This window comes from Clinocottus analis, unplaced genomic scaffold (genome assembly GCF_023055335.1).
Source record: "Clinocottus analis isolate CAN_PGR_092001 unplaced genomic scaffold, fCliAna1.0.p SCAF_13, whole genome shotgun sequence".
NCBI classification, from domain to species: domain Eukaryota; kingdom Metazoa; phylum Chordata; class Actinopteri; order Perciformes; family Cottidae; genus Clinocottus; species Clinocottus analis.
Window position 1 is genome coordinate 10673280 of NW_027175854.1, and position 25938 is coordinate 10699217.

Below are 25938 nucleotides of genomic sequence, written 5' to 3' on the forward strand. Positions count from 1 at the left end.
GTTGTTTAGACTGCTTGTTTATTCATGCATTCCTGTAAATGCTCTTTTTTTCTCTCAAAGTGCACCACTTCAGACTGTGCAGAGCCCGGGCAGCCCTGCAGAAGTTGCACGTGTGCCATTGGTGGTGACTCGGCATTCACGGCACTGACTTCAGATTTTGAAGGCTTTATGGACTCTGTGGGAAGAATTAGAACGAATCATTGCCACCGAAGGAAAGAAAAAGCCCTCTTGAGCCAGACTGCAGTTTCGGTTTCTGATACTATGGCAAATTTATTTGTTTGAGGCCTCACAGATCCCGTCTGTGTTCTTTCCGACGCAGCTCGTGATTATTGCATTTTATGTGGTGGGAGCCTTGAAATGAGTCGTTTTGGCCACAATCATAAACAAGATTTAGTGCACATGATAGGACTTCTGTTTCAGTTTGGAACATGAATTTGAAAGCTCACCGACCCGGTCATCTCAAAGTCTCTCACACCTTGTTCAAACCCACACAGGGCAAAACAAAAGTTCCACAAAAGTATTAAATATGTCGGGCAAACGTTTTGGGAGAGGCGTATGAAATAATATTGAATTGAAATTGTGCAGCCTTTAAAAACGTGACTTTCTGTGGAAACATCAACACACAGTCAGATCAAGCTTGAAGCAGAACAGGATTTTGTTTGGACGCTGTGGAATACAGATGTTTGTTGTCCTGTAGACGTCATATTGAGGTTCTGTCGGGGTCAAACAAGCATCAGCACACACATACTTGGTATTTGGTAGTTTTCTTTGTCCTGCTATGTCCAAGTCTGCAAAAGAGCTACAACAACATGTTCTCATGGAAGCTTTGGCAAAAGAAGCTCATGCTTAGTGAGTTCATGGACCGCAGGTCACAGAGTGGGGCAGTTAGGGGGACTGTGTCTGTTTGTGTGTGTGTGTGTGTGTGTGTGTGTGTGTGTGTGTGTGTGTGTGTGTGTGTGCGTGCGTGCATGTATGTGTCCACAAACAAGACTGTCGTTCAACAGCAGCAGCTGAAGGTCAGTAGCTGAATGCTAAAAATGTTTCCCTCCACTGCTAAATATACAAAACACACACATAGGGCCACGACCTGCAACAGCCCACATGCGACACAATGATGACATGCGGGCCTCTAACTCGGACACATGCATGTTGTCCACGATGCCTATATGTATTTTTACACATGATTTTGCGGCGTATTATTAGTCGAGGGGCCAAATCAGAGGTTAACTACATAATTCAATCAACTCTGGTTTCATGTCAGCTGTGACATTAAATGTCCCTCTAAAACAGAAAACGCATCATGCTGTCATATATACAATCCTGTTTTTTGTTTGTTCCCTTTATTGGCAGTGTTGACTTCAAAAAATATTTCACGACCTCAGGAGCCGTAAAATGGACCAAAGTAAACAAACTTCTCTCATTGGCCACCGGCCCTGTTTACTCCCTGCCGGGGCCAAAAGGAGTACGTTACGTCTCTAAATGTTTTCAGGAGGCAGGGGGCGGGGTTAGCTGGATCCAAGTGGTTCGTATTGGATGAGAGACGGCCTTCATTAGTGGGGATGAACTTGAACAGAGCATGTTTGTTCCACTCAGTCCAACAAATTGACACGGTCCGTGTTTTTGTCATCCAACTTTTCACCCTTCCACAATATGTTTTCAGCTCATGAACATTAACTGTCAGAGGGTTTTTTGTTGCCTTGTTGTACTTGGCGCCACCCTCGTATGTCATTTCTGATTGCAAAATGCCCAAATGGCGACGGACAAAAAAAAACAAGATGGCTTCTTCTCAACAAAGCTACAGTGCTTTTGCTCAGAAACTAAATAACTCACATCATATTTGTGATCAACCAGCTCCGTTACTGTGTTTGTGCTGATTTAAGGTGCATCAGGTTCATCATGTCCCACCGCACATTACCTCCTTCTTCTTGTCTTTTCAAATCTGTTTTTGCACTTTCCCTATATCTCACGGGCAAACCAGCAATTCTACGATAGGAAATCCAGCTGTGAGCGTGGCCTCTTTCTCTGTCTGGCGTTGGACTTCCACACACACAAACATGCAGTACACACACACACACACACTAACCTAGGAGTCGCACGATGTTGGGGTGGTCAAACTGAGCCATCAGCGCGGCCTCCCGCTGGAAGTCGTTCTGCATGTCAGCTGAGGCTTCCTCCTTCAGCATCTTCACAGCCACCATCGTGAAAGACTCCGTCGTCAGCAGACCCGGTGCTCTGGAAAAGAAGAGAAGATGACATAATGATTGGAACTGTTTGCGAGCAAGAGATGGCTTCCTCAGCAGCTGTCTACATGTGAGTGCAGATTTCCAGTGTGGTTGCAAATGTTTTCACCAGATTTCTGTAAGCAATGTGTCTTTTAACTCAGAAGCCATATGAGAGCTGTGCATCGTAAATGTCAGTTATGTATACACACAAACACACACACATATGGAAACACTCAGTCACTATCACACATAAATTGTGAAACTACAGATCTGAGCCCATCTGTCTGGGAAGATATTTACTCTGTGTGTGTGTGTGTGTGTGTGTGTGTGTGTGTGTGTGTGTGTGTGTGTGTGAGCGTGTGTGTGTGTGTGTGTGTGTGTGTGTGTGTGTGTGTGTGTGTGTGAGCGTGTGTGTGTGTGTGTGTGTGTGTGTGTGTGTGGGTGGGTGTGTGTGTGTGTCCCTGTATGCATGAACGTACGCGGCCCAATGCATGTGCTGCCTCTGTGTTTATATATATTTTTCTGTACTCTTGAGTGTACGGTTGCACACATTTTTTGCGCATATCTGGCCATGCTTGCAGGTATAAGTAGTCTTGTGTGTTTGTCTATATAAAGATACATTTGAGTTTCAGACCCTCAGTATCAGGATGCGCTTGAAGTCTGAAGACGTTTTGGTACAGGCCTCACTTCCTTCCTCGGAGGTGTTAAAGGGCCAATACTTAAGAAGTTTTAGAACTAATGCTAAATTAGGTAGGTTAAGGTTTGGCATCTAGGTGTAAAAAGTTAAGTCACAGCTGTTCAGTAGTGAATACATTGCACAAATGCCCTCATGTGTATAGTTATCTAAATATGTGTGTATGGGAGTGTGTATTAAGTTCTCAGGGGTGTCTATATACTGCACCATTCCAGTATTCATTAAGAGATTACCAGCAAGCCTGAAGGACATCTCTCAGATCTGCATGGCTACATGCAGGTGCTACTGTAAAAATGCCATCAACTACTGTGCTTACTGAACCTCCGCTGTCCACCTATCAGCATTGAGCAACATCACAGACAGAAGATCATAATTCTACATGGAGCTTCAACAATTAAAATCCCCAGTATTTTCATGTGAACAACAAAGTGCAAAACTATGAATGTCTTGGAAAGGAGAAAAGGTGGATTGCTAATCCCAAATTTAAAAGTATTGCATTGTAATTCCTATATGACCCATGTAATTGTGAGCCAGGACATGGTGTAAAGATGACAGGTGACGTAAACAAAGTTCTGGTGGATGAATGGTTCACATAGAAATTTCACCCAGGAGGCCACAGTTTGTGTTATGCATGAATGCAAGTCACAGTTGTTTGTTTTATCATCCATTTTTTACTTAACTTCCACTACATTTAGCTGACGCTTTTATCCAAAGCGACTTACATGTTTGCTCTTTACGCCGTAGACACAGCAATTGTCGCACTTTTATATGTATTTTACTCAAGAAACATACTTTATTTGACCCAAACGACAATCTTTTCTTAACTCTACACCGGTTCTGTCCTGCAGGCTGCGCAGCCACGCTGATCGCTCATGTTGCTGCACATTTCTAGGAGAATGCACAAAAGACGGTTCAACCGCAAGCCTAATGGATTTATGATATTTTAGAAAATTGCATCTACTGTATGACCCAGGTCTGGAAATTGAGCGGATTATAGGGATTAATTTGAGCCATTCGTGTCTTCCTGTGAACAACCTCGGTGTGGAGTGAAAGTGACACCTGTAGCAGCTCCCCTTGTGAGTTTGTGAATGACGCAGCAGCTCTCAGGATGATCAGTGAACACACACTCCCTTTCTCTCTCTCTCCAACTCCTCTTCTCCTTCTCTGCCTGAGTAATATCCGTAACATCCTCTTTCCTGTTAGCACCTGACGGCGATTATGATGATACACGGCAATGTTAAATACTTGTCTAAGAAATGTAATATTACCAGAAGATATTCCTGTTTGTATGGTTTCTCTCATTTTAGGTGGAATGATTCTTTACACCGGGCTGCCCGGTGGTGTAGTAGCTAGCACTGACACCTCGCAGCAAGAGGGTCTGGGGTTCGGATCCCGGTCTGGCACGTCCTTCTGTGTAGAGTTTGCATGTTCTCCCTTGTCAGTGTGGGTTCTCTCCGGCTTCCTCCCACAGTCCAAAGACATGCAGCTTAGGTTAATTGGACTTTAAATTGGCCCGTAGGTCAATGGTTGTCTGTCTCTATGTAAATGGTAATGGGCCCGAACTTGTATAGTGCTTTTCTAGTCTTGTGACCACTTAAAAGCGCTTTAACACTACATGACATCATTTATACACTGATAAGAGGAACTACAATGCAAGGTACCACATCAGTATTAGCAACCATTCATACACCGTAGGCGCAGCTATGGGAGCAATTTTAGAGTTAAGTGTCTTGCTCAAGGACACATCGACACGGGCTGAGTCGGGGATCGAATCGTCGATCCTCTGATTGAAGGACGACCCTGCTAACCACTGAGCCAGAGTCGCCCTGTCTGCCCTGTGATGGACCTCGCCCATTGACAGCTGGGATCGGCTCCAGCGCCCCGCAACTCTAAAGAGGATAAGCGGTTCGGATAATGGGATTTTTCACGCCGAATTAGATATATGAAGCTGTTGTACATCTACTTCCTCTTTCCCCAGTTCTCACCTTGCTTGAAAAACACGTCCAAAGGCTCCTTCTCCAATATCCCTAACATATTGGATATTATTCCGTGGATACTCGAGGGCCAGCAGCTTTGAGTTGAGCAGCAGGGGAACCCGCTGGTACATGGGGTTGGGGTGCAGTCGATCCAGCAGGAGCTCTGATGGAAGAGCGCTCAGCGTCGGGGTCTCCATCGCTCTTCAGAGGGAAAGAGGGAGTTAGGGAAAGAAAGGGTGGACTCACGGATAAATAAAGAACCGCCCATCTCATCTTTTTCTCACCTCTTCCGGTTTCTCCACTGCTTCTTCCGTCTGTGGCAGGCGAGAATGCAGATGATAAGGAAGACTGCAGATGCAAATGCAGTCAGAATGATGACGATGACGGACATGGAGTAAGCTGGAGACGAGGCTGTGGCAATGGGAGGCAGACGAGTGGTCTGACGAGGGCCTGGCAACTCTGGCTTTATTGCTAAAAAAAAAAAAAAAAGATTAAAATCAAAGTAGTAAGCTGTGAATGTGCTTTTGAAACCTTGTTTTGATTGGATTCATTTGTTGTTGGGCTGGTGAGCTAATCTACAGTTGCCTGTTAGTTGCTAACTGGGGAAATACAATCTATACCATCTCTTTGATGGGTGAGTTTTCTGGAGAGAAATGCAAGAATTGAAACAGAACAGAGGATGGCAAAAGTACCTGGTTCTATGCTTGTCTCCCCGCACTGGGGCACAGCGCAGTACTCCCAGCGGATGTTGGGATTTAAAGTGTAGCACCAGGGCTTGTCGCTGATTCCCCCTGGATTCCTACAGTAGTTGTCTGAGTTCTTCAACTCTGGAATCACGTCAACAGACAGACGGTGCTGGTGGGGAACCTACAGAATGGTGGAGAAAATCAACGAGCAGAAGAGCTTTGTTAATCTCGTCCTAACAAAGCTGTCAAAGCAATATGCAGTATTAAACTAGTTGTGAAGGGAACAAGGAGCACTTCATGTGCTTTAGATTCAGATGAGATAGATTATGATTATAGGTGTAACACAACCAATACACACCCCACCCAATTCACCATTCTGTGTTGTTCCAGCAAGCACCCAAAGCACACAAACAGGAGGAGCTATGACCTTGCCTTTCAGTCTCCTGTCTTGGGTTGAAGACTAAAAACATCCAGTTTTAAAACCGCCAACGTGGAACTCCTCATATCTGAGCCCTACTCAGCTTGTCCCTATCAGGAGTCAAGCCTGGAAAGAATCGCCCGCAGTCGACAACACAGCTTTTGCAACTGCCTCCTGAGACAGTCTCCAACAACTTGAGGATGGTCGTAGTCTGGGCCCGAGTCATTTCTGCATACCACAGCGCCAAATAGCAACCTGGCACGACCAGAATGACAAACAAGTGCTGCAGTCTTGCTAACTGCAACAGGAGAGTGATGAGGTGGTTTGGTAGAAAGGTGAAAAGCAGCTTTCTTGTCATTGAACTCACAGGGGTGTATCATCCTGCTGTGCCAGGGAGAACCATGGTGGAAAGTCGTAGTTGTGTCAGTTGTCTATGTTCACTTTCCCACACTGGGTCGAAAATCTTGTTTGGTAACAGTCCGCTGTGCAAACTGAGGTCCTTGCTGCCGGAGGCCACATACTCCCTGCCGCTTTCCTTGTCAGCAATTCATCTGTGACCACTGTGACGTCTCATGTCACTTGTTCCAGTGTCATTCCCTTCAGGAGGTGTTATGGGGAGCCCCAGTTATGTAGATCGTTTTCTGGCCAGGGTGAAATGGTACCCACTTGCAGTTTGTTCCTCTTGGCATCCAAGTGGAGGCCAGCAAACCATCTATGCAGATGATTTACAGTTTTTCACAAAATGTCTGACTATTCTTCAAAGACTAAGATGGTCTTTAAAGGCCCTGTTTAGGGTCTAAGTAAGGTTACAGTTTAAAAACTGCAGCGAGTGTAACATGTACTAAAGTGAGAGACATTAGGAGTTGCATGGTTGTTTCTTCAATCTTAGAGTGCCAACTCAAATACTGAACATCTGGTGCCTTCATGTGTCATGAGTCTTAGTCATCAAAAGAGCAATGGTCCAACCTATCCCAAGAGATATGAAGTTATGAGCTGAAGCAGCTAGTTTCTTTAAGTGCTGCTGTCGCGGAATGTCTAAATCAAACTACTCATGGGGTTGACTATTAGTGCCAGAAATGTTGAAAACAACAAGTTCAGATGACAAGATAGCTCATTTGTCATTGGTATCCACACCAATCCCTACTGTATGAGCATTATCTAATCAGGCACACCGGCTGGCAAGAAAACATTGTCCATCAGTGCTGCCAAACAACTGCTTAGATCCTCATCTGTTGCTCTCCCTCAGGTTTCTTCCTTTTTTTCCTGTGGAAGGGTTTTTACTATCTTTATTTGGGGGAGTTTTTCCTGATCTGATGTGAGGTCCCGGAACAGGGATGTTATGAGGCAAAGTTTGTATTTATGATTTTGGGCTACATAAAATAAACTTTTCATGTTTCATGGCCCTTCAGCAATTTCACATTACTCAAGCTTTTGCTTTTTGGGAGAACCAAATGAATAAAGAAATAAACTTTTTTTATTTGGTGAGAACAATCTAATTTAAACCTATGTTTGGAAATCGTCTTCATTTGCTCTGACAGAAACAAAGATGGGCTCTGTGGCTGTTACAGGACTGTAATAAGCTTGTCTGATCATTTAATTTGGCCGGAATGAAAAGATCAGACAGGCAGACAGGCTACCTGCCTGTCTGCCTGCATGTACTTTACCTGTGCAATCAGTCACCTTTTCCACAAGCTGCTAGCTTAACATTTGTCAGCATTAACAATAGCATTTTCTGTTGTTTATATTCATCATTTTTATTTTGGGGGAGTGGCTTTGAAGGGATTGTTGACTTCCTCGCTATATTTAGCAGCTTTTGGTGCTCCAGCGACTACTTTTGTTGTAATAAAGTTGGGCTGGGTTTTTCTATTGGATCATTGAAAAAAAATTAGATTACTCATGCTAGTCCCTCAGGATTAACAAACCTGACTTTAAAACACCAAAGACCCATATAACTCAAACAGAGCTATTGTCATCAAATAGTATCAAATTACAAATAATCATCTAATTAAAAAAGAAAAAGACAATCTAATGAATGTACTTAAAATGACATTGTATGTATGCTGTCGTCGGTGTAACATTAAACTGATGATGATGATGATGATTCAGTGTTTCACTCCTTTCCTCCAGGACCCATATGTGAAGAATATTGTATTTCTACGATAAAAGATATTTGCTTAAAAACATCTGCTCTGTGATGCGTAGAAGGTAAATGATGACTTTGGACCGAGCCACCGCTGAATGATCTAGCGTTTAGAAAGAAAACTGACACTGACTGTGCATTAGTATTAGGAACAGCTGGCTCTTCCTTTGATGGACCGGGTCGGCTGGCGAAAGCTACACAATAGCTTCAACTGTCAAAGATCAGAGATCAGAGATGATTAATAGAAGAGATGGAGACTTTTTTAAATCAAAGTTTTAAGTTGGTGTAATTTATTTCAGAGTTGTTGTACCTTACGTTTCTGTGCACATTTCCAAACATCATAGGTTCACACACACATCTGCCTTTTTGGTGCAATCAGCTTCCAGTGTCCCTCTGGGAGAATTGTTCCGCCAGACATTATCCCAATCATGCTGTCATTATACTTACAACAGCAAAATGAAAGGCTGGCCTGGAACTTAAGCATGATCATCAAACCTATCCCATTATGCTTCACAGCCAACCTTTTAATGTATGTGTGGCCAGCACGTCATATCCCAGAATACCAGTCTGTTCCTGGAAGCACCACATGTTACAAATGTCCTCACGACATGACGTCATCTTCTAGAAAAAAAGTTAAATCCTGACTTCAAGTGCCTTTTTTGGCACCCTGAGCCGCAATATTACATGCAAATATGTACACCAAAATAATCTATTATACTGTACAAATATAGAGTTAAATAATAATAATAATAGGCCCACTCTCAATCAAAGCCAACAGATTAAATACTTCAAATGGTTTGTTGTGTTTCATGTGGACCATTAAGGAGCCAAATGTGATGTTGGACATGTGCAACACATTGAACAACGATACACACCTATCTTCCACAAGCAGCCAAAACCTGTCCAAGGATTTTTTTTATAAGAATGAGTTTTTCTTCTGTTTTTATACGTTGAAAACGTCACAGAAAATTTTGTTAATGTGTCTAACATTTTCAATGTGGTGCATTGATATTAAAAACCACAACAACGGACCCGGGGGGACGCCTCCCTCCAGGACTGCAGAGGGCCGCAGCACCCACCGTGTGAGTCAGTCATGAAGACATCCCATTAGCTCTAATGGACAGAAACACGCTTCACTTTGTTACCGCTGTGACGATAATCAGGCTTTCTGCTCTCACTCTGCAGGTATACTTTGTTCACAATAACAAACATTGGTACATTTATGACTCAAAATTCTTTGTCATTTTTTGCAATAATGGGTCCTCAATTGGCTGCACGGTGGTGTAATGACTACCACTCTCACCTCACAGCATGGGTTCTATCTGCAATCCCGGGAGGTCCTTCTGTGTGGAGTTTGCATGTTCTCCACGTGGCAGTGTGGGTTCCCTCCGGGTTCCCTTGCTTCCTCCCACAGTCCAAACACATGCAGCTCAGGTTAACTGGAGTCTCTAAATTGCCCCGTAGGTGTAAGTATGCGCGTGAATGGTTGTCTGTCTCTATTTGTACCCTGTGATAGACTAGCAACCTGTCCAGGTAAACCCTGCCTTCGCCCAATGTCAGCCGGGATCGGCTCCAGCGCCCCACGACCCTACATTTATAGGACAAGCGGTTTGAATAATGGAATGGGTCCATGATTGTCAAACAAGGTGGTACCCGTGAATTTTGTCTGAATTGACATCTGCCACTTGCAAAGTTCACAAAAAAAAGAGAGGAAAGTTTACAAAAAAAAGAGAGAGAATGATACAGTGTGTGTGTGTGTGTGTGTGTGTGTGTGTGTGTGTGTGTGTGTGTGTGTGTGTGTGTGTGTGTGTGTGTGTGCGTGCGTGCGTGTGTGTGTGTGTTAGAGATGGAGCCTGTGCAGCATATGCGTGTGAAAGCTAATTGCTTCCAGAGGCAGGATGTGACATGATGAGCCCCTCCCCTCTCTCTGCTGACCTGGCACACACATTCACACACTCACACACACACACACACACTGCACAGGAGAGTAGTAACAGCTCACCCTCACAGACTCTCTCACAGAGCAAAGCCATAAAAACATAAAGAGGCTTTTGGGCCACAGGGAGTGTGTGTGTGTGTGTGTGTGTGTGTGTGTGTGTGTGTGTGTGTGTGTGTGTGTGTGTGTGTGTGTGTGTGTGTGTGTTTGTCGTGCTTTTCTGTGCTTTTCTGTTCCTGGTTAGAGATCAGGAATGTTTGATTTAAAACTGAGCATCCACACAGAATATTACATGAGTGTAGAGTCTTAGACTCTTGGGTTAGTCTTTTAGTGACGGTGTCCGTGACTACAACTGTGATGAACTCTGCTCAATCATCCCCTCACACCTTCAATCTTTTTTCTGTGATTGTAACGTCACCATGAAGTCATGGTTTTAAACACGCGACCAAGTGCCGGGAGGACATTTCCAAAAGCAGATAATACAATATTGTAACGTATCTTACAAATAGTTATTCAATGTTTTTGTTGATTTTCCGCTTGTTTCATGCAGAGATTATTTTCCAAAAATAAAGGTCTGTCTTCACTGGAAACAACTTAGTGAGGAAGTGACTGTTACCAAAGTTCGCAAGTTACGTGACAAATAAATCAACGTCTCGTTGCACACGGGGATCGAGCAGCGGTCGGCGCGGCTGAAGGATCCTCGTTTGTCAAACCTATCCATCATCCTTCCCTTCAGGTTTTGAGATCTTTACGCTTCCTCATTCATTATTACATGGATTACCCTAGACTGGATGTAAGAAGTGGGCGTGGCCATATTGGCATTGCAGAGGAGTAACGTTGAAACTCTGGTAGCGGCTGCAACCTGTCAATCATAGTAAGCCCCGCCCTGAAACATACCCTGCTTTACGGTCTATTTGACTCTAAATGGACCATAATACTAGATGAACATCATGCTGTGTTGAAGAAGACTTGAAACTAGAGATTGAGACCATAAACTCGTGTTTACATTGTTCACAGAGGGAATAAATGAAAAGAGACGTAGAGTCATTTTCTCATAGACTTCTTTCGTGTGGCGTGAAACACCTCTCAATATTCTTTGCATAGAGCCACAAATGCCTGAATGTGACACTTTAAAAACATTCTCACACACACACACACACACACACACAAGCCACAATACCTGTTGGCTCCATGACTGACAGGGCACCCCGGACCTCGTCACATTGGCGCTGCCTTGGTAAAAGTGTCCCCGCTCACTGAAACACGTCGCTGTCGAGACCAAACAGACACCGTTTAATGAGCGGATGAATTTGATTGAGGTTTGTGTTTTTAATTTTAAAATGCTTCTGGACTTACTCGTGATTTGATCTTTCTTGATGTCTGAAAGGCAATAAGGGAAAGAGGAGATAAGAAAAGAACATTTATTTTTGAAAGGAAGCACAGCTGTCAAGCAATCTGAAAAAAGAATCAGTGCATCACTGAGGGTCAATTCAGTGCAGTTCCGACTATATTACAGAGCAAACATACACGCGACTACGCCTCGGCCTTAAAGTTTCACACACACAAACCTGCAGCTGTTTGCTTTGGCTCAGCTGAGTCGGACCTTTTTAAAGACCTCATCAGTATCAGCGACCCGCAGCCGAGCAGGCCGATCTGTAATTTGGTCAAAAGTAACTGCACCCGGTAAACTTTTCTTTGACTTCACGCTACTTTTCTTTTCTCCGGTTCTCATGCAAGATGATGTGCTCGAGCTGTTTCTGCAGAACCAATTAGAAATTCTTCCCAGCTTTGAGCAAATCAATTAAAATAAAAAAACAACATATTTTTAACTCCAATTTCTCAGAAGAATCCAGGATTATGTGCTTCTTCTTCTTCTTCTTCTTCTTCTTCTTCTTCTTCTTCTTCTTCTTCTTCTTCTTCTTCTTCTTCTTCTTCTCTTCTTCTTCTTCTTCTTCTTCTTCTTCTTCTTCTTCTTCTTCTTCTTCTTCTTCTTCTTCTTCTTCTTCTTCTTCTTCTTCTTTTGGGAAAAGCAACCACACCAAGCAGTCTCAGTGAGGCCAGTCTTACCTACAAAAGGGACATGTGTGCAAGCGTCAGGGTCTGCACGAAGACTTGGCAGGGCCTGACAGTTGGGCAGCAGTGAACTGGGGCCGTGGGCCCCGGGGACCGAGCTGAAGTAGCCGGGCTGGACCGAGCTGCTGCCCTCGAGCGCCAACCACTCCTTGTGGCAGTACAGCTCCTTCACGGCCAGGCAGTGCTCCCTGTTTCGTTAAAAGAAAAGGAAGATTCCATCAGTGACCTCATGTAACCTCACCTTCATGTATAAAACACACACAGACGCTCGTACTACCTGCAGACGGGTTTGGGCGCCGGGCCCAACCCTGACGGGTTGCAGTCGGGGAAGGAGGAGTGGCAGAGCAGCGAGTGCGCCGCGGGGCTGCACAGAGCGCTGAGGCCCTCCAGCTCCGTCCACCAGCTCTGGACCAGGTACTCCTGCATGTCCTCGGGGTCCGAGAGGGAGGAGTTAAAGAACACCAGCAGGTCGTCCCGCAGGACGCCGCGGCACACGTCGCCGCGATACGCGCTGCAGTAGCCGGAGACGCCCTTGTAGAGTCTGTGGGGTAGAGGACAGTCGCGCGCTAATTTGTATGTGCTAGTCAGACTCGGCATGAGCAGTAAATCCAAACGACGTCTGGATGAAATAATAATATTTTTTTTAATTCATCTCTGATGGTGAACAGCATTATTATCTCGACCAGTTATTAAATTTGTTATTATTTTGGAGGGTTACAAAGAGTTTCACTGGTGTTTTCAGGGCATCTTGCTATGCTACTGGAAATAGAGAAATGTGTGTGCAAAGAACACTTACAGAAGTTACCATCTGTCATAATGTTGATCTCTGTGGATGTGTATTTTACAAGAAAGAAAGAAAAACAGTGAGAAATAAGGGAGGAAGAAGAGGAGGAGGAAAAGGAGGAGGAGGAGGAGGAAGAGGAGGAAAAGGAGGAGGAGGGTGGGCTTTGTGTCCCCAGAGCAATCAGTCTTTTCCTGTGTTGGCTGACAGGTAGTGAACTTGTGAGGAGACGTGTGCAGTAGTAGTTATGGATGGACAAACTGACAGTAAGGTGTGGAAATTGTGTTACGGGGTCAAGGGAGCGCAAATTGGATTCATGGAATAAACTCAAACTGCCTATTTTGAATATATATATTTTTTTAAATAGGGGTGGAAAAGGCGTGGTCTATCTGACATGCTCTCTTTAAAATCATCCAGATGTTGCCCACAGAAAAGGCTTGGAGTGGACTCCCATGGACTTCCTGTGTGTCTGCCTCTGGAAGATCAGCCATACATAAACCCGCCTGTCTGCCTCTCCTCCCTCTACCCGTCTCCACGCTGTCTTCCTGCTTGATTTACCAGCTCTTATGTCTGTTCGTCCTCCAATATGGACACGATCCACGTGTCTCTCTGTCTCCCCTTGAACATCGGCGACCTCCCTGCTTCGCTCCAGCCGTTCACAAACTCCAGATGTCGGGGGAACTTGAAGCTGACTTTTTTCATTCTTACCTCAGAAAATCAGGCATCCCGAGGTCAACCTCTCTCTCTCTCTCTCTCTCTCTCTCTCTCTCTCTCTCTCTGTAGTTACATAGTCCAGATGTGGTTACTGGTGTGGTTCAGCAGAGTTTATATTCAGCTCACGCCGTACGGGTGACTGACAGACCGGCTCCTGCTGAGCGTTGCAGCTAAAATGCTGATTGTCTTCAAGAGGCCCTGAAGCCAGCGCAGCACTTCTTCAAACACAGACGGCTGCGGTGCCTGTTCAGAATTCAGGAAAAAGGCTAAATGTGCTGCCGTGTCGTTTTGACGATTCAAAACCGTTTTAAGAAACTTGTGAAAAATAGATTGCTATGTTGACCAATCATATCCCCAAATCTACTATGCTACGTGTTGTCATGCAGTGGGGACAGGAGAACAAGATGGATGGAAGCCAGGATGCACAAAAGGGAAAGAAATAACGCCCATAGAAATTAGGAGCATTTTGCTTACCTCCACTCTATGGGGAAGTGGCAATATCCAGAAAAGGCCGGTTGAAGAAACACGAGCAGGATGAGAGGGAAGAAGAGAGGAGGAAAAAAGACAACAGTCAACCTTGGCAGGAGGAGAAAACCAGCCATGGTGCTTCTCACCCGCTCATAGCTTAGCTGTGAGGGACAACCAAGTGGGGGGACAGTGTGTGTGGTCGAGGGAGGAAGGGATGTGTGTGCGTGTGTTTAGGTGATTGTGGTCATCTGGGATGTGTTGGTGAGTGTGGCTGAGGGAAGTACCAAATGGTGGCGGTGAGGAGGGGGGAAGTGACAGCTGAAGCCACACAAAATACTACGGCAGCTAACATAACTTAAGACAACGCCGCAACAACCCGCCCACACACACACACAAACACACACACACACACACACACAGATGTAAGAGGCCACTGTTGTTGCACTATACGTTTTTTAATCAGCAATGAAACAGGGGAGAACAAAAAGCGAGTCCCGACCTGCGATAGTGACTTTGGCCGTTGCCTTGACGGTGTTGGCTCCGGCGCTGTGTCTGTTGGAGGCCAGACACGTGTACAGGGCCGGCTTGTTCACCGCCACTTTAAGAACGGACAGGATCACCTCGCCCGTCAATGTCTCGTCCACGGACGCACCCAAAATCTGGGAAATAAAACCACAAAGAACAATAAATTGAGATGAATGACAACCGATATGGAGTGACCTGCATGGCCTTCAATGAGTAGCTCAAACTTATTTTGCAGTAAACTTGCTTGTAAAACTTCAAATTGCTCGGTAGTCAGTGACAGCGGGGTCATCTTCCTCTCAATATGAGGAAGACTTACCTCTGCTCAAACAACTCTTACTGAAGTGTGTTGTGTGTTAGAGTTTGTTCTAATGTCGTATCACATGTACATTTGTTACTTAATCTTTATTTTATCATTAATGACATTTTTCTTCTCACGAGGATGGAAATGTTGCTGTCGCGTTAAGTATCTTGTAGCTTTAAAGTAAGTTCATTATCGAAAGATTAACTTTTTTTCGAAGCAACACAAACACAACATTAACATGCTGCATTATTTTTTGTAGAGTCGCAGGATGATTTTGTGTTTGGATACATTCAGATCACAGAGGTTCAGAGCAACAGAACTGAGCTCCATCTGACGGGGTCAAGCAGTCCGTCCATGTAGTCCCACTCTTTACCAGACGAGGGCGGTGATGCAAAAATGAAGTTGTGGACAGATTATGAGAATAGGACAAATCTGTTCTCTGAAACATCCATCAGGAAATACATGAACGATAAATAATGTCCAAAGCGATCACACACTGATTGTGTTACAGTCTCATTGGTGTTGAGTCGATGAAATGAAGCGCATACAGGGAGTTATGTGTCTGGCATTAATATAACCGCTTGTGGTCGTTAACTAATTTAAAAATTCCCTGGTATTCACACGAGAACCAGATGAAATGTCTTTGTTGTTTTTAGTTTCTGTACTGACACACAACCCCAACATATATTTAAATGATATATGGGAGCGTGTGTGTGTGTGTGTGTGTGTGTGTGTGTGTGTGTGTGTGTGTGTGTGTGTGTGTGTGTGTGTGCGTGGTTGGGTGCTGAAGTGCGACATGTCTATATTTGAAGTTGTGTCTGACACCCGCCTGTTTTTGGGACGAGCTCGATTGAGCTTCGCTAAAATTAATGACCTGAACAAGCTGCCAAAAAAGCAACTCACACACTCATTTTAATAAGCACACACACACACACACACACACACACACACACATACACACACACACACACACACACACACACATATTATTTACAAGCATAATGGGCCTGTAATCACATTTTAGCGAGCACCCAGGACCATTAAATACCCAGACATTATGTAGTGTTTGTCTGCCCGCATTGGCACGCATGATACATGTCTGCTGCCTGGTTGAAAAAAACAAAAAACAATCCAGTTATTCTTAAGGTGGTAAAATATGTAATTTAACAGTTTAGTTTTAAGTCTTCTTCAATAAAGCATGTTGTTCATTTCGTAAATTATGGTCCATTTAGAGTCAAATAGACCATAAAGCAGGGTATGCTTTAGGGCGGGACTACTTTCTGATTGACAGGTCTCTACTGCGCGTCGTCCGGTTTGGGTGTCGTCCGTGTTTTCGTCTTAGAACCTGAACCCTTTTTCCCTGTGTGTGTTTTCAGTTGAAATGGAAGTTAGCTGTAACCTTTTTGGTGTCTTCGGTACTTGGCCCAACCTCTCCAGTCACTTCTAAAGACTCCAAAGGTCTACATGGGAAACTCAACAGTGACTTTGTCTCATTCTGTTTTTATTGACACCAAGTAGCCTCGTATCACTCACAGACTACCGGATCACTAAGGGATTGATTCGGTGCCTGAAGAAATATAGTTTTTTTTAGTCAGAAATAGTTTCTGACTGGCTTCCATTGGAGTAAACATTCACTCAGCTCGTTCACAGATGCTTCTACTCAATTAGGAAAAGCCTCTGTCTTGTTTGATTGTCGGAACGTTTGACAGTACACTGTCCCCAGCTGTCCCAGGGAGAGCAGACATGCTCTGGACCCATTCGCTGGTTCCCAAGAAAGACATTCAGACCGCTAACAGCGACGGCAACGGAAAGGGCCAGAAAATAAGCCTTCAAGCGATAAAGGTTCTCCTTGTATGTGTGCAAAACTAAAAACAGTCCGGTCCAATGAAACCACAGTAACAAAATAGCCACAAAGCGTACGCAATACTGTGAATGAGATGTGAAAAGACACTGTCCCCGCTCTCCCCTGTTGACTGAGATGTTAGCTCATTTCCTCTCTTGGTCTGACACATTAGCTTTTTTCGAACAGGAAGTGTAGAACTCGCTCTCCTGGCATTTCACTTGAGTCACATACTTGCAATTTTCAAGAAAAAAAAAGTTTGCACTCGGCATTGGTCATGATTAATGTCTTCTCCTTGCGTCCTCAAAAAAGCCCTGCATGTGGTTGGAACTGCAAGGAGTGTGGGGGGGATTAAAACCAAACCATCGCAATGACTCACATGTTAGAACAAAGTCACTTGATTATTCGCCTTTAACACGGATCACAACAAACGGCACGCTGGGTCTCAAAAGGGTTTCAGTCGTGTTGCTTATTCAGAACATTCCTCAGAAGGTTCCCTTTTTTAAAATCTTCTCTTTTCTTTGTAGGACCTCAGCATACACCGTGTCCTCTGTACCCGCTGCACACCCCAGTGAGACCACCTGACATGGGGGCGGTCTCGCACAAGTCAGCAGTTGATGAAGCATTCACCACCTTCAGATCTCGAGAAAAAAGGCGACCCCGATCAAAGCCGATGACACTGTGCATCTCTGGCTAAATGGAAGGGAATCTCTTGAATCCTCTGGCGCCCTAATGAGAATTCCTCCGCCGCTTATGTCGCTGATCCTGCGGATAAATCGTTGAGTGAGTAAACGAGGGAGAGAGAGAGAGAGAGAGAGAGAGAGGGAGAGAGAGAGAGAGAGAGAGAGAGAGAGAGAGAGAGAGAGAGAAAGAAAGAGAGACAGGCATCCGAGGAGACGGAGAGAAACAGCGAGTACAGTATGTTCATGTGGATTAGTGTTCCTCGTGTCCCCCCATGGTCGCCCCTTGCTCACATGAGCCGATTATTATGAAGTCATTTGCTTCTGTGTTTATGATCTCAATAGTTTTATCTGTATCGCCACATGGACATATTGATATTGACACCAGTTTAGACCATGTGTCGCATCTGTAGCTTTTCTTCTTCGAGCTTTAACCCTTTCACTGTGTGTGTCTGCAGTTAAAAATGGAAGTTAATTGTCAGCTTTTTTCAGTGCTTCATTGGACTTAGCTCCACCCTCTCGTGTCACTCGCAAAAAAACAACAAAAACAAGATGATGACGTGAAGAAAAAAAACACCGTGAAGGCCGAACTCAAGCAGTCCTCATGGACACAATAGTCCTTGAACGTGACGGGCAAGGACTCCCTCCCCCCGTTATTCAACCCTCCATTTAGAGAGATCCACTGAAGGACCGGCAGAGGACAAGTAATGGATTTATTTCCCAAATGAGTTTGTGTTCATGCAGCACGTCTTTAGTCTGCTGGTGTCTATCTGGATTTGCCAGCCGGCTACAGGCAGCTGTTCGCTGCTAATTTGACAAAAGTGGACAAAGCTACTGTGTCGATTTTCCTGACCCGTGCAAAGGTTTGCAGGGAGATTTCACAAATAAAAACTCAACGCGAGTATTGTCATGCGTGTCGGTGATCCTGACCGTCCGCTCAGTCACCGCCAGTGTTTTCCCAGTACGCGAGGCTCTGCGGCTGACAATGTGTCACAATGTCGAGCCGCGCGATGACATTTCTCCGATGCTGGCTGTGTGGGCTGACATCTGAGACAAAGTGCGTCCACAGACAACAACGAGACCACAAGCATTTTGTGAGAGGGACATTAATGAGTGGACAGAGATACGACTTTAGATAATGTTCTTATTTGGATTCAATGGAGAGATTTAATATGTGGGGTTTCTTTGTGTTTTAGACGTACCCATCATGGGAATACATAGTATATATATGTCAGCCTCAGTTAAAGACCCACTCAGATTATTGGTCAAACACTTGCTTTTAACAAAACGCACATGGAACCCAGACACTCACCGTGTTCCCGTTTTCCAGCCAGGTGATGGTGGGGATGGGATTCCCCGTGGCGTTGCACTCCAGGGAAACCTGGCTGCCGTATGCTACCCGCTTCTCCTTGGGAACCCGCAGGATTCGTGCTGGAGCTGAACACACGCGGAACATATTGCAACAAATTCAATGTATTTCTTTTTCTTTTACACACTGTTCCGAGAACAGAAAGTTAACCAGCGTTCAAATACATACCCTGGACCTCTATAGTGACGGGCTTTGAAAAGGCCAGCCCGAAGCTATTCCTGGCCACACAGCGATACTGTCCTGCATCCTCCTTCTGAATGTGGTGGATCTTCAAGGCCCCGTAGTCAAGAATAGTAACACGGTCAGTGATCTGGCAGAGAAGAGACACATTTGTGTTACTTTGTTCCAGCGATACATTTTACACCATCGCTTGCTAAACAGCAACAATGGGTACAAAACTCATGAAGCGTCTCATGGAGCTGTGAAAACGTCCCGGTGCGCACCTTGATGAGCTCGTCATCTTTGAGCCAGGTGACATCTGGTTTGGGGTTGCCGAGGGTAACGCAGGGCAACACGGCTTTGGATTCGACCAGAAGGGTCACGTTGGTAGGATGGCGTTTGATCTGTGGCTCTGCCGTGAAAAGGGGACGGGCCAGACAAGATGGACAAGATACCGGTCGTTGAGAGTCTTTGCATTCATGTCAGAAAACCTGGATCGTGAACCCCGGCTGGAAGCCAGCGGACATACTCATCTTGAGCTGCAGAGCCCCGCAGCTCTTGGCTGCCGCTCCGATGCCGTTAGTGGCGAGGCAGCAGTACTCTCCGTTGTCCGTCTCTCTCACGTGAGGGATGATGAGCATCTGTCCCTGCTCCCTGGTAATGTACCGGGGGTTATAGTACCTGGTGGGACAAAGAGAGAGACCAATGGACTGTTACCGTACTTTTAAATTTTCTAAGCTTCAGAAAAATACTTTTACCATACTTGGAAATTATTTGGACTTCAAGAAATATACTGTTAACATACGTTTAAATTGTCTAAGCTTCAGACAAATACTTTTATCATACTTTTAAATTGTCTGCATGGGCTTTAGAAATATGTTTGTTCAACAGACTGAATATGAACCTGACAATCAGTGTATATGTGACGTGAGTAAAGACCAATATGTGCAGTGCCATTATTTAGACTATAAACTTGTGCAAATACCTGCACAAATATGGGCATTGTGAAATCTTATAAAGTCTTTTAGCCTTGCAATTAGCTCCTCGTGTTCCGGATGTTTGATCATTTCTTTGCCAGAGTTTGACATGATTAACAGGGATAAGAAACATTGCTTCTTTTTTTATCATTCACCAGTAGCCTTGTGATAGGTAGAATCTAACGATATGTGCAGGTATAACAGGTAAGTGTTTGCTTGTGTAACCTTGTAATGGCCATGATGTTAACTAATGTTAGTGTTGCTGGTTTTCAACCAACTGGGGACCAACTACATTTTACCAATGTTAGGTTCAGCAATGCCTAACAGCTATTTATTATTTATAACTTTACCATAACCATAGCTTTGGGGTGGCTAAATGTGGCCGCAGTTTCACCATTTTGAGGTAAGCCTTGCCATATGTCATATCATGTGACATACCTGAGTGGAGAAGAGCATTTGGCACCAATTATAAAAGCCCAAATAAAAACAAAGCATTTTCCCAGATTACCATATCACATTTGTTGTCATTCGCGTGGTAAAATCCCCAATGAACCTGCGAGAGTAGACTAGCTGATTGCCGTAGTTGAAGGAGGTCAAACTCACGCGATGACGTGGTTATTCTTTGTCCAGCTGATGTCGGCGTGGGGGCGGGACTCCACCTCACAGATGAAGGTGGCGTTGTGATCCAGCAGCACATCCAACGTCTCCAACAAGGTGATGATGCGAGGCGCTAAGTGGGAAACGTGAAGAAAACACAACGACTTTTGTTACAAAACCCAATGCAGTGTTTGGACAAGGGGATGCGGAAACACAGCTGCATATTTTTAACTCAACTATTTGACATTCTTAGCATTCTCTGTGCTAGTTGGAGTCATCTGTCTCTGTCGCTCGGCATCCGGCTATGACTAATGGGACCAGATCAGGGGTTTGTTGCAGCCGCCCGATTCCAGGTCCAAGAATTGTCTCCGAGCCCGCTATCGCGTTTCCACAGATGGTCTTTGTTCAAAGGAGAGCGGGTAAATGATCAGTTGTGTGTATACACTCAGTATACAAGCCATTAGAAACACCTGTTCTGCTCCATGGTACAGATGTGATCAATATTAATTCCTCTAAAAGAGAGTTGACGGATGATGGGAGAAGAGGGGTGATTTTCAGACAATTGAGAGAAGAGTAAAAAAGGGAAGGAATTAGAAAGGGATTAGTTACTCTGGGTGAACATGTTGAGGAGAAGATGAGAGGGGGAGTAAAAGCAAAGAAAAGACATGTTCAAAGGGAAAATGGATGGAGGGAGATAGTGGAAGCACATGGGGGCGAGGCAGCAACTGCTTATGTGTGGATTCAGATCAGAGACATCAGGCTCGCCTTGAACTGTGTGTGAACTGAGGAGAGGAAGAGGGAGAATGGAAAACAGGAGAGAGGTAAGATCAGAGGAGGGGAAAGGGAATGGAGACGATAAAGAGAGGAGAGTAAAGGAATGGATTAGGGTTTAAAGGACATTATGTGTGGGTTTTTTGTGTGTTTCTTTGTCTCTTGTGAACCAACAATTTCACAATAACAGAGCCGGAAACCCCAGACCCCAACCACGGTTTCCCGGCTGCTGTTTGGCTCATGAATAGGAAGTGTGATCGGAAGAGAGCTACTGTAAATCATACTGAAACATGCATGCCGTTAAAACAGTGTTTGAAACAATGGGATGCCATTTTGCCCCAGGTTAAAGGACGGTGAATTCTCTCAATTGTGCCTTCTTTATTAAAAGGGGCAGTGTGCATCTATTAGCAGAAATGGGATATGATAATCAAAATTATGTTTTCATTTGTGTCTAATCACCTGAATCGTCCTTCATATCTCTATTGGGAGCGGGTCTCCCTGTCTACAGCAGCCCGAAAACGACAAACCAAACAGTGGTTCTCGAGAGCGGCCTCGAGTCTGGCAATTCTGCCGTCAACATCTTGGATTACGGCCGTTGCAATGTTGTTGTTTTTTGCAACAGAGGAATGCTCTGGTACTGGTAGCGCCCTGTCAATCACAATAGCCCCTCCATAAAGCCTACTTTGTTTTATGGTCTATTTTAGTCGGAATAGACTATTGTTTACTAAATGAACATCATGCTGTATTGAAGAAGACTTGAGACCATAAATCCATGTTTACTCTGTGTCATTTTCTCATAGACTTGTGTAAATTCTAGCTTTTTTTTTGTAACCAGTCGCCCTCTGACGGTCAGTAGAGAGAATACAAGCTTTAAGCCACTTCCGTATCTGCTTGCAATCTGCGATCACATAACACATTATTTAGAGCAAGCGAGCGCCTCACCGGATACGACCTTGGGAGATTTTCTTGTTTTGAAACGTTGTTTTGGACACCAGTAGTGATACAGTGCTGGTACACAGCGCTCACATCCGGCCTCTACTGTACGGATTGCGAAAGCCTCCTTGATGCAAGTGACCCTCATTATCACTTCCTTTCCTGTATGTTCACTGTTTGTGTGTCCATCATGGAACATCAAAATATAACACAATTGTATATTATCGCCAAAAAAAGACATTTTGTCTGAGCTATAATTTTCAACTTTTTTCGTGCAAATGGCTTTTACAACATTCATGTTTCCATTGTTGGTGCCTAAATCTTTCTCCCTCGACCTTTAATTAATTGCATCTTGTTCTGCGTTTCATTTCCTCCTGTATTCATTAGCTCCCTGTCGACCCCTTTTCTTTCCCAGAGCAGAGGCCTGTTACTTGTAACATCCTTTGGTGTTTGCTTTGATTCACAGTTTATCCTCTAGGTTTTTTCTATACCTTTAATCAAATCATAAACAACGTCTCCACCCCAGATTCTATCACGCAGACCAGACACATGTTTCTTTTTCTTGATTCTGTCATTGCGGTGAAAACAAGACACAAACAGACAAATAGTATTGTTCTCGTGGCAACGTCAGATGTCTGCAGGGGGCTCATCTTCTTGTTTGTAGTGGTTTTTCGGCTCACACACAGACACCCTCTCGAGGCCATCCTGCTTCATTCAAATGCAGAAGTGGTCTTAATTCAGTACTTCCCTGACCGAAAGCGTTCTGTGGATAATTACAAAAGACATCAAAAAGGAATTTCTTTTCTTTTTTTTTACGCTCGTTGAGGTGGCCTTCGAGACAGATGTTGTTCTGCTCGAGGACACATCAAAACTAGTGATCAACATCACATTGTTTTTTGTTTGCTCCGGCTCATTTTTATTGAAATAGAACAGCGCTAATGAAAGCCAGCAGTCCTTTTGTGTCATCCATCTTAGCTTCACACAACTGACCCACGCCCCAACACCACAGCCAGGAGCCAGTAATATAACAGCAATAACAATGCACCTTTACAGCACTTGTTGCTAAATATGCATTTACATAGTGGTGGGCCGTCAGAGCCTTCTAATGCCGTGTTCACATCAAACGCAACGCAAATTAATCCAGCAGCCAGATTACATGCAAAGTCAATGCACAGCCGCAAATTTTGCACCGGGCTACGTGAACAGAGCGTTTCACACGGCACGGATTCGCGCAAGTTGAAATATCCCCCCAACAAATCGTGTGAGTCATAGTTGTGTCAGCCAATCAGCGTTGAGATGATACCGGCTTCACGCCGCCTCGCTTCGCTTGCCGCTACTGAAGGAGCCCTGTTAGCTTCTTTTCCGACGCAGAGTTTATGAATTCAAATATGCTTTAATTCAGCTGGAAAGCATGAAAACAAAAACAATAACCCAAACATACGTTGACTGTAATTTTTACGAGACAGGTTTGGGTTTCACAACTCAGCATTTTTTTTTTTATATACAACTACCAACAGTCATACGTTCAAGGAACCTAATGCATTATCACATACTGTCCAACATGAAGGCTACTCTCCAACAGAGCCAGCTGCTGCAGCAAGTCCTGGCAGGTCCTGGCATCTCTCTCCAAAACAGAGGCTGCTGCAGCAGGAAGTAGTGGCAGCTGCCTCAAATAGTAGAGAATGACCTAAAAACTAGTGGCAACTCGTAGTGGCAACCTCGTGAGTCCGTTTTCTACGGCATCTGAGAGATGCCACAGGAAATGCTTGTATGAGGTGTCAGTACCACGATTTGAGCTTGTTCCGATACTGGGATTAACTGATGACTTGCTTGTGCACTGATGATGCCTTTCGCACAGAGAATTAAGGAAATGTAGCGAGTGAAATGCTGGCTGCTTTATTATCTCATAATAATTATGACTTTTTATCTCTTTTTTGTGTCAGAAATGGGCTTCCATACTCCGTTCTTCGCTCATCTGCAGCTTGATACTTTTCCGGAGTCGTTTAACATTGAATATTTTGTTGTCTGCTAATTTGTCGCCACGTATCAAGCAGCCAGCATCGTTGACAGTGAAAGCAAATGAATACGTCCACGCAGAATTAAACTCTTTATTTTTCTCCATGACTGTTTTTATTTTTTATTATCCGTTAATAGTTAACCGAGGGTGGGGCTGTGCATATCATGAGTAGCACCTGCAGGGGAAGACGCTTGACACCAACGTGATAGGATGTGACATTTCAGTTAAAAACTAAATTAAAGTGTCACAGTATCACCTCAAACTCCGAGATGAGAAGGGTTCTCTTTGGAAGATTGTTCACTTGGCAAAAACTGGGCTTTAATTGTTGTTAAAGCCTCAGGGAGCTGCACTAGAGGGGCTGAAGAGCCGCGTGAGGCCCCGGAGCCACGGGTTGCCGATCCTTGCTTGACATGGACCAACACGTTAGTTCCATCCAGCCACTGAAGCACACAGCGTCGCCTGCCAAAAGGCCCGGCCCATGCCTGGCAACCCAACCCGACTGATATCTGCCCCCGTGGTCCGCAATGTGGCAGCTTCTAAACCACCTGTTTTCCTCCGAGGCCAATAATCCGCAGCATGAACTCGACATACAAAACATGCGAGCCGGCGCATGCGACTGCAAAGCTGCGCCAGCGTTCTTGTATGGTGACCCAGGGACTAGTCCTCAACCCGTGAGATTTTATTTATTTTAAATCATTTCTGGCACTGTTTTACCTTCATACTGCAAAAATAGATGAGAACCAGTGGAGTTTATAAAAGCCTCCGAGTCCTGTTGCAAAAGTACAGTTTGTGTGCCTGGCGCCCAGCTGGTTCTGGTTATCTTTGCCCCACATGCATCGTGGCGGAGCTGGAGGCGAATCGGTTCCTGAACACATTTGCAACGGCCCCTCAGAGGACCCGCCTGCTGTGTTGGCCGGATCTAGGTTTAGTCACATTTACGCGGTGTGGGCCTATAAACACCTTCTCCCTTTTCCCTGCATGCAGGATGGGATGAGGGAACAGGTGATCTTGGTGTGCGTCCTCTTAAAAAAAGAGTAAAAAGTCTTGACAGAAGTTTAACTTAAGGTGCCAAAATCTCTAGGACATCATGTCCACGTCCATTGCAGCCTTTAGATGTGTCTACATGTTGTTTCTTTCCTTTGTGAGGTGGTCATTATGTATACACCCGCCTCAGTGGATCAAAAAGAGGGCATAGCCATACAACATGACAACTTATGCCAAAGAAGACACCCTTGAGAGCAAATGGAAACCCTCACTCACCTCCCTGCATCCCGTGAGCTGAGGCGACCACAACCAGGAGAAAGACTGCACCGGTCTCCACGACCCTCATCCTGGCCCCAGAGAGACCCTTCAGCGGGCTGCCAGCGCGGACGGAGCAGGAGGGAAGCGGCTCAGACCCTCATGGCGGGTAAAGGAGACGCTTCTACACGGCTCACGGTTGATGTGTTCCTTTTCTGTGTGCGTCTCAGCCAGAGAGGACTGCCATGAGCTCTGTGCTCACCGAGGACCCGCTCAGTCTGTGTGTGTGTGTGTGTGTGTGTGTGTGTGTGTGTGTGTGTGTGTGTGTGTGTGTGTGTGTGTGTGTGTGTGTGTGTGTGTGTGATGGACAGTGGCAGCTGCTGGCTGTCCTCATGCACAGTCACTCAGGTTGGGTAGCTTTG

The 25938-nt window shown here is 44.9% G+C and overlaps 1 protein-coding gene across 1 annotated transcript in view; it reads right to left on the reverse strand.

Moving 5' to 3' along the window:
• The window catches only part of musk (muscle, skeletal, receptor tyrosine kinase), a 28070-nt gene extending 2443 nt beyond the window's left edge, over window positions 1–25627 (reverse strand). Inside the window, exons 1-16 of the mRNA XM_068574168.1 lie at window positions 25538–25627; window positions 20563–20689; window positions 19512–19663; window positions 19267–19394; window positions 18992–19133; window positions 18767–18891; window positions 14608–14767; window positions 14115–14121; window positions 12423–12686; window positions 12140–12333; window positions 11429–11452; window positions 11253–11341; window positions 5585–5759; window positions 5177–5363; window positions 4902–5093; window positions 2084–2232 (exon numbers count right to left, since the gene is read on the reverse strand). Coding sequence (XP_068430269.1) covers window positions 2084–2232; window positions 4902–5093; window positions 5177–5363; window positions 5585–5759; window positions 11253–11341; window positions 11429–11452; window positions 12140–12333; window positions 12423–12686; window positions 14115–14121; window positions 14608–14767; window positions 18767–18891; window positions 18992–19133; window positions 19267–19394; window positions 19512–19663; window positions 20563–20689; window positions 25538–25607 — 2185 coding nt within the window. The 5' untranslated portion in view covers window positions 25608–25627. The remainder of the gene's footprint in view (window positions 1–2083; window positions 2233–4901; window positions 5094–5176; window positions 5364–5584; window positions 5760–11252; window positions 11342–11428; window positions 11453–12139; window positions 12334–12422; window positions 12687–14114; window positions 14122–14607; window positions 14768–18766; window positions 18892–18991; window positions 19134–19266; window positions 19395–19511; window positions 19664–20562; window positions 20690–25537) is intronic.
• Between the last annotated feature and the right edge of the window lie 311 nt (window positions 25628–25938).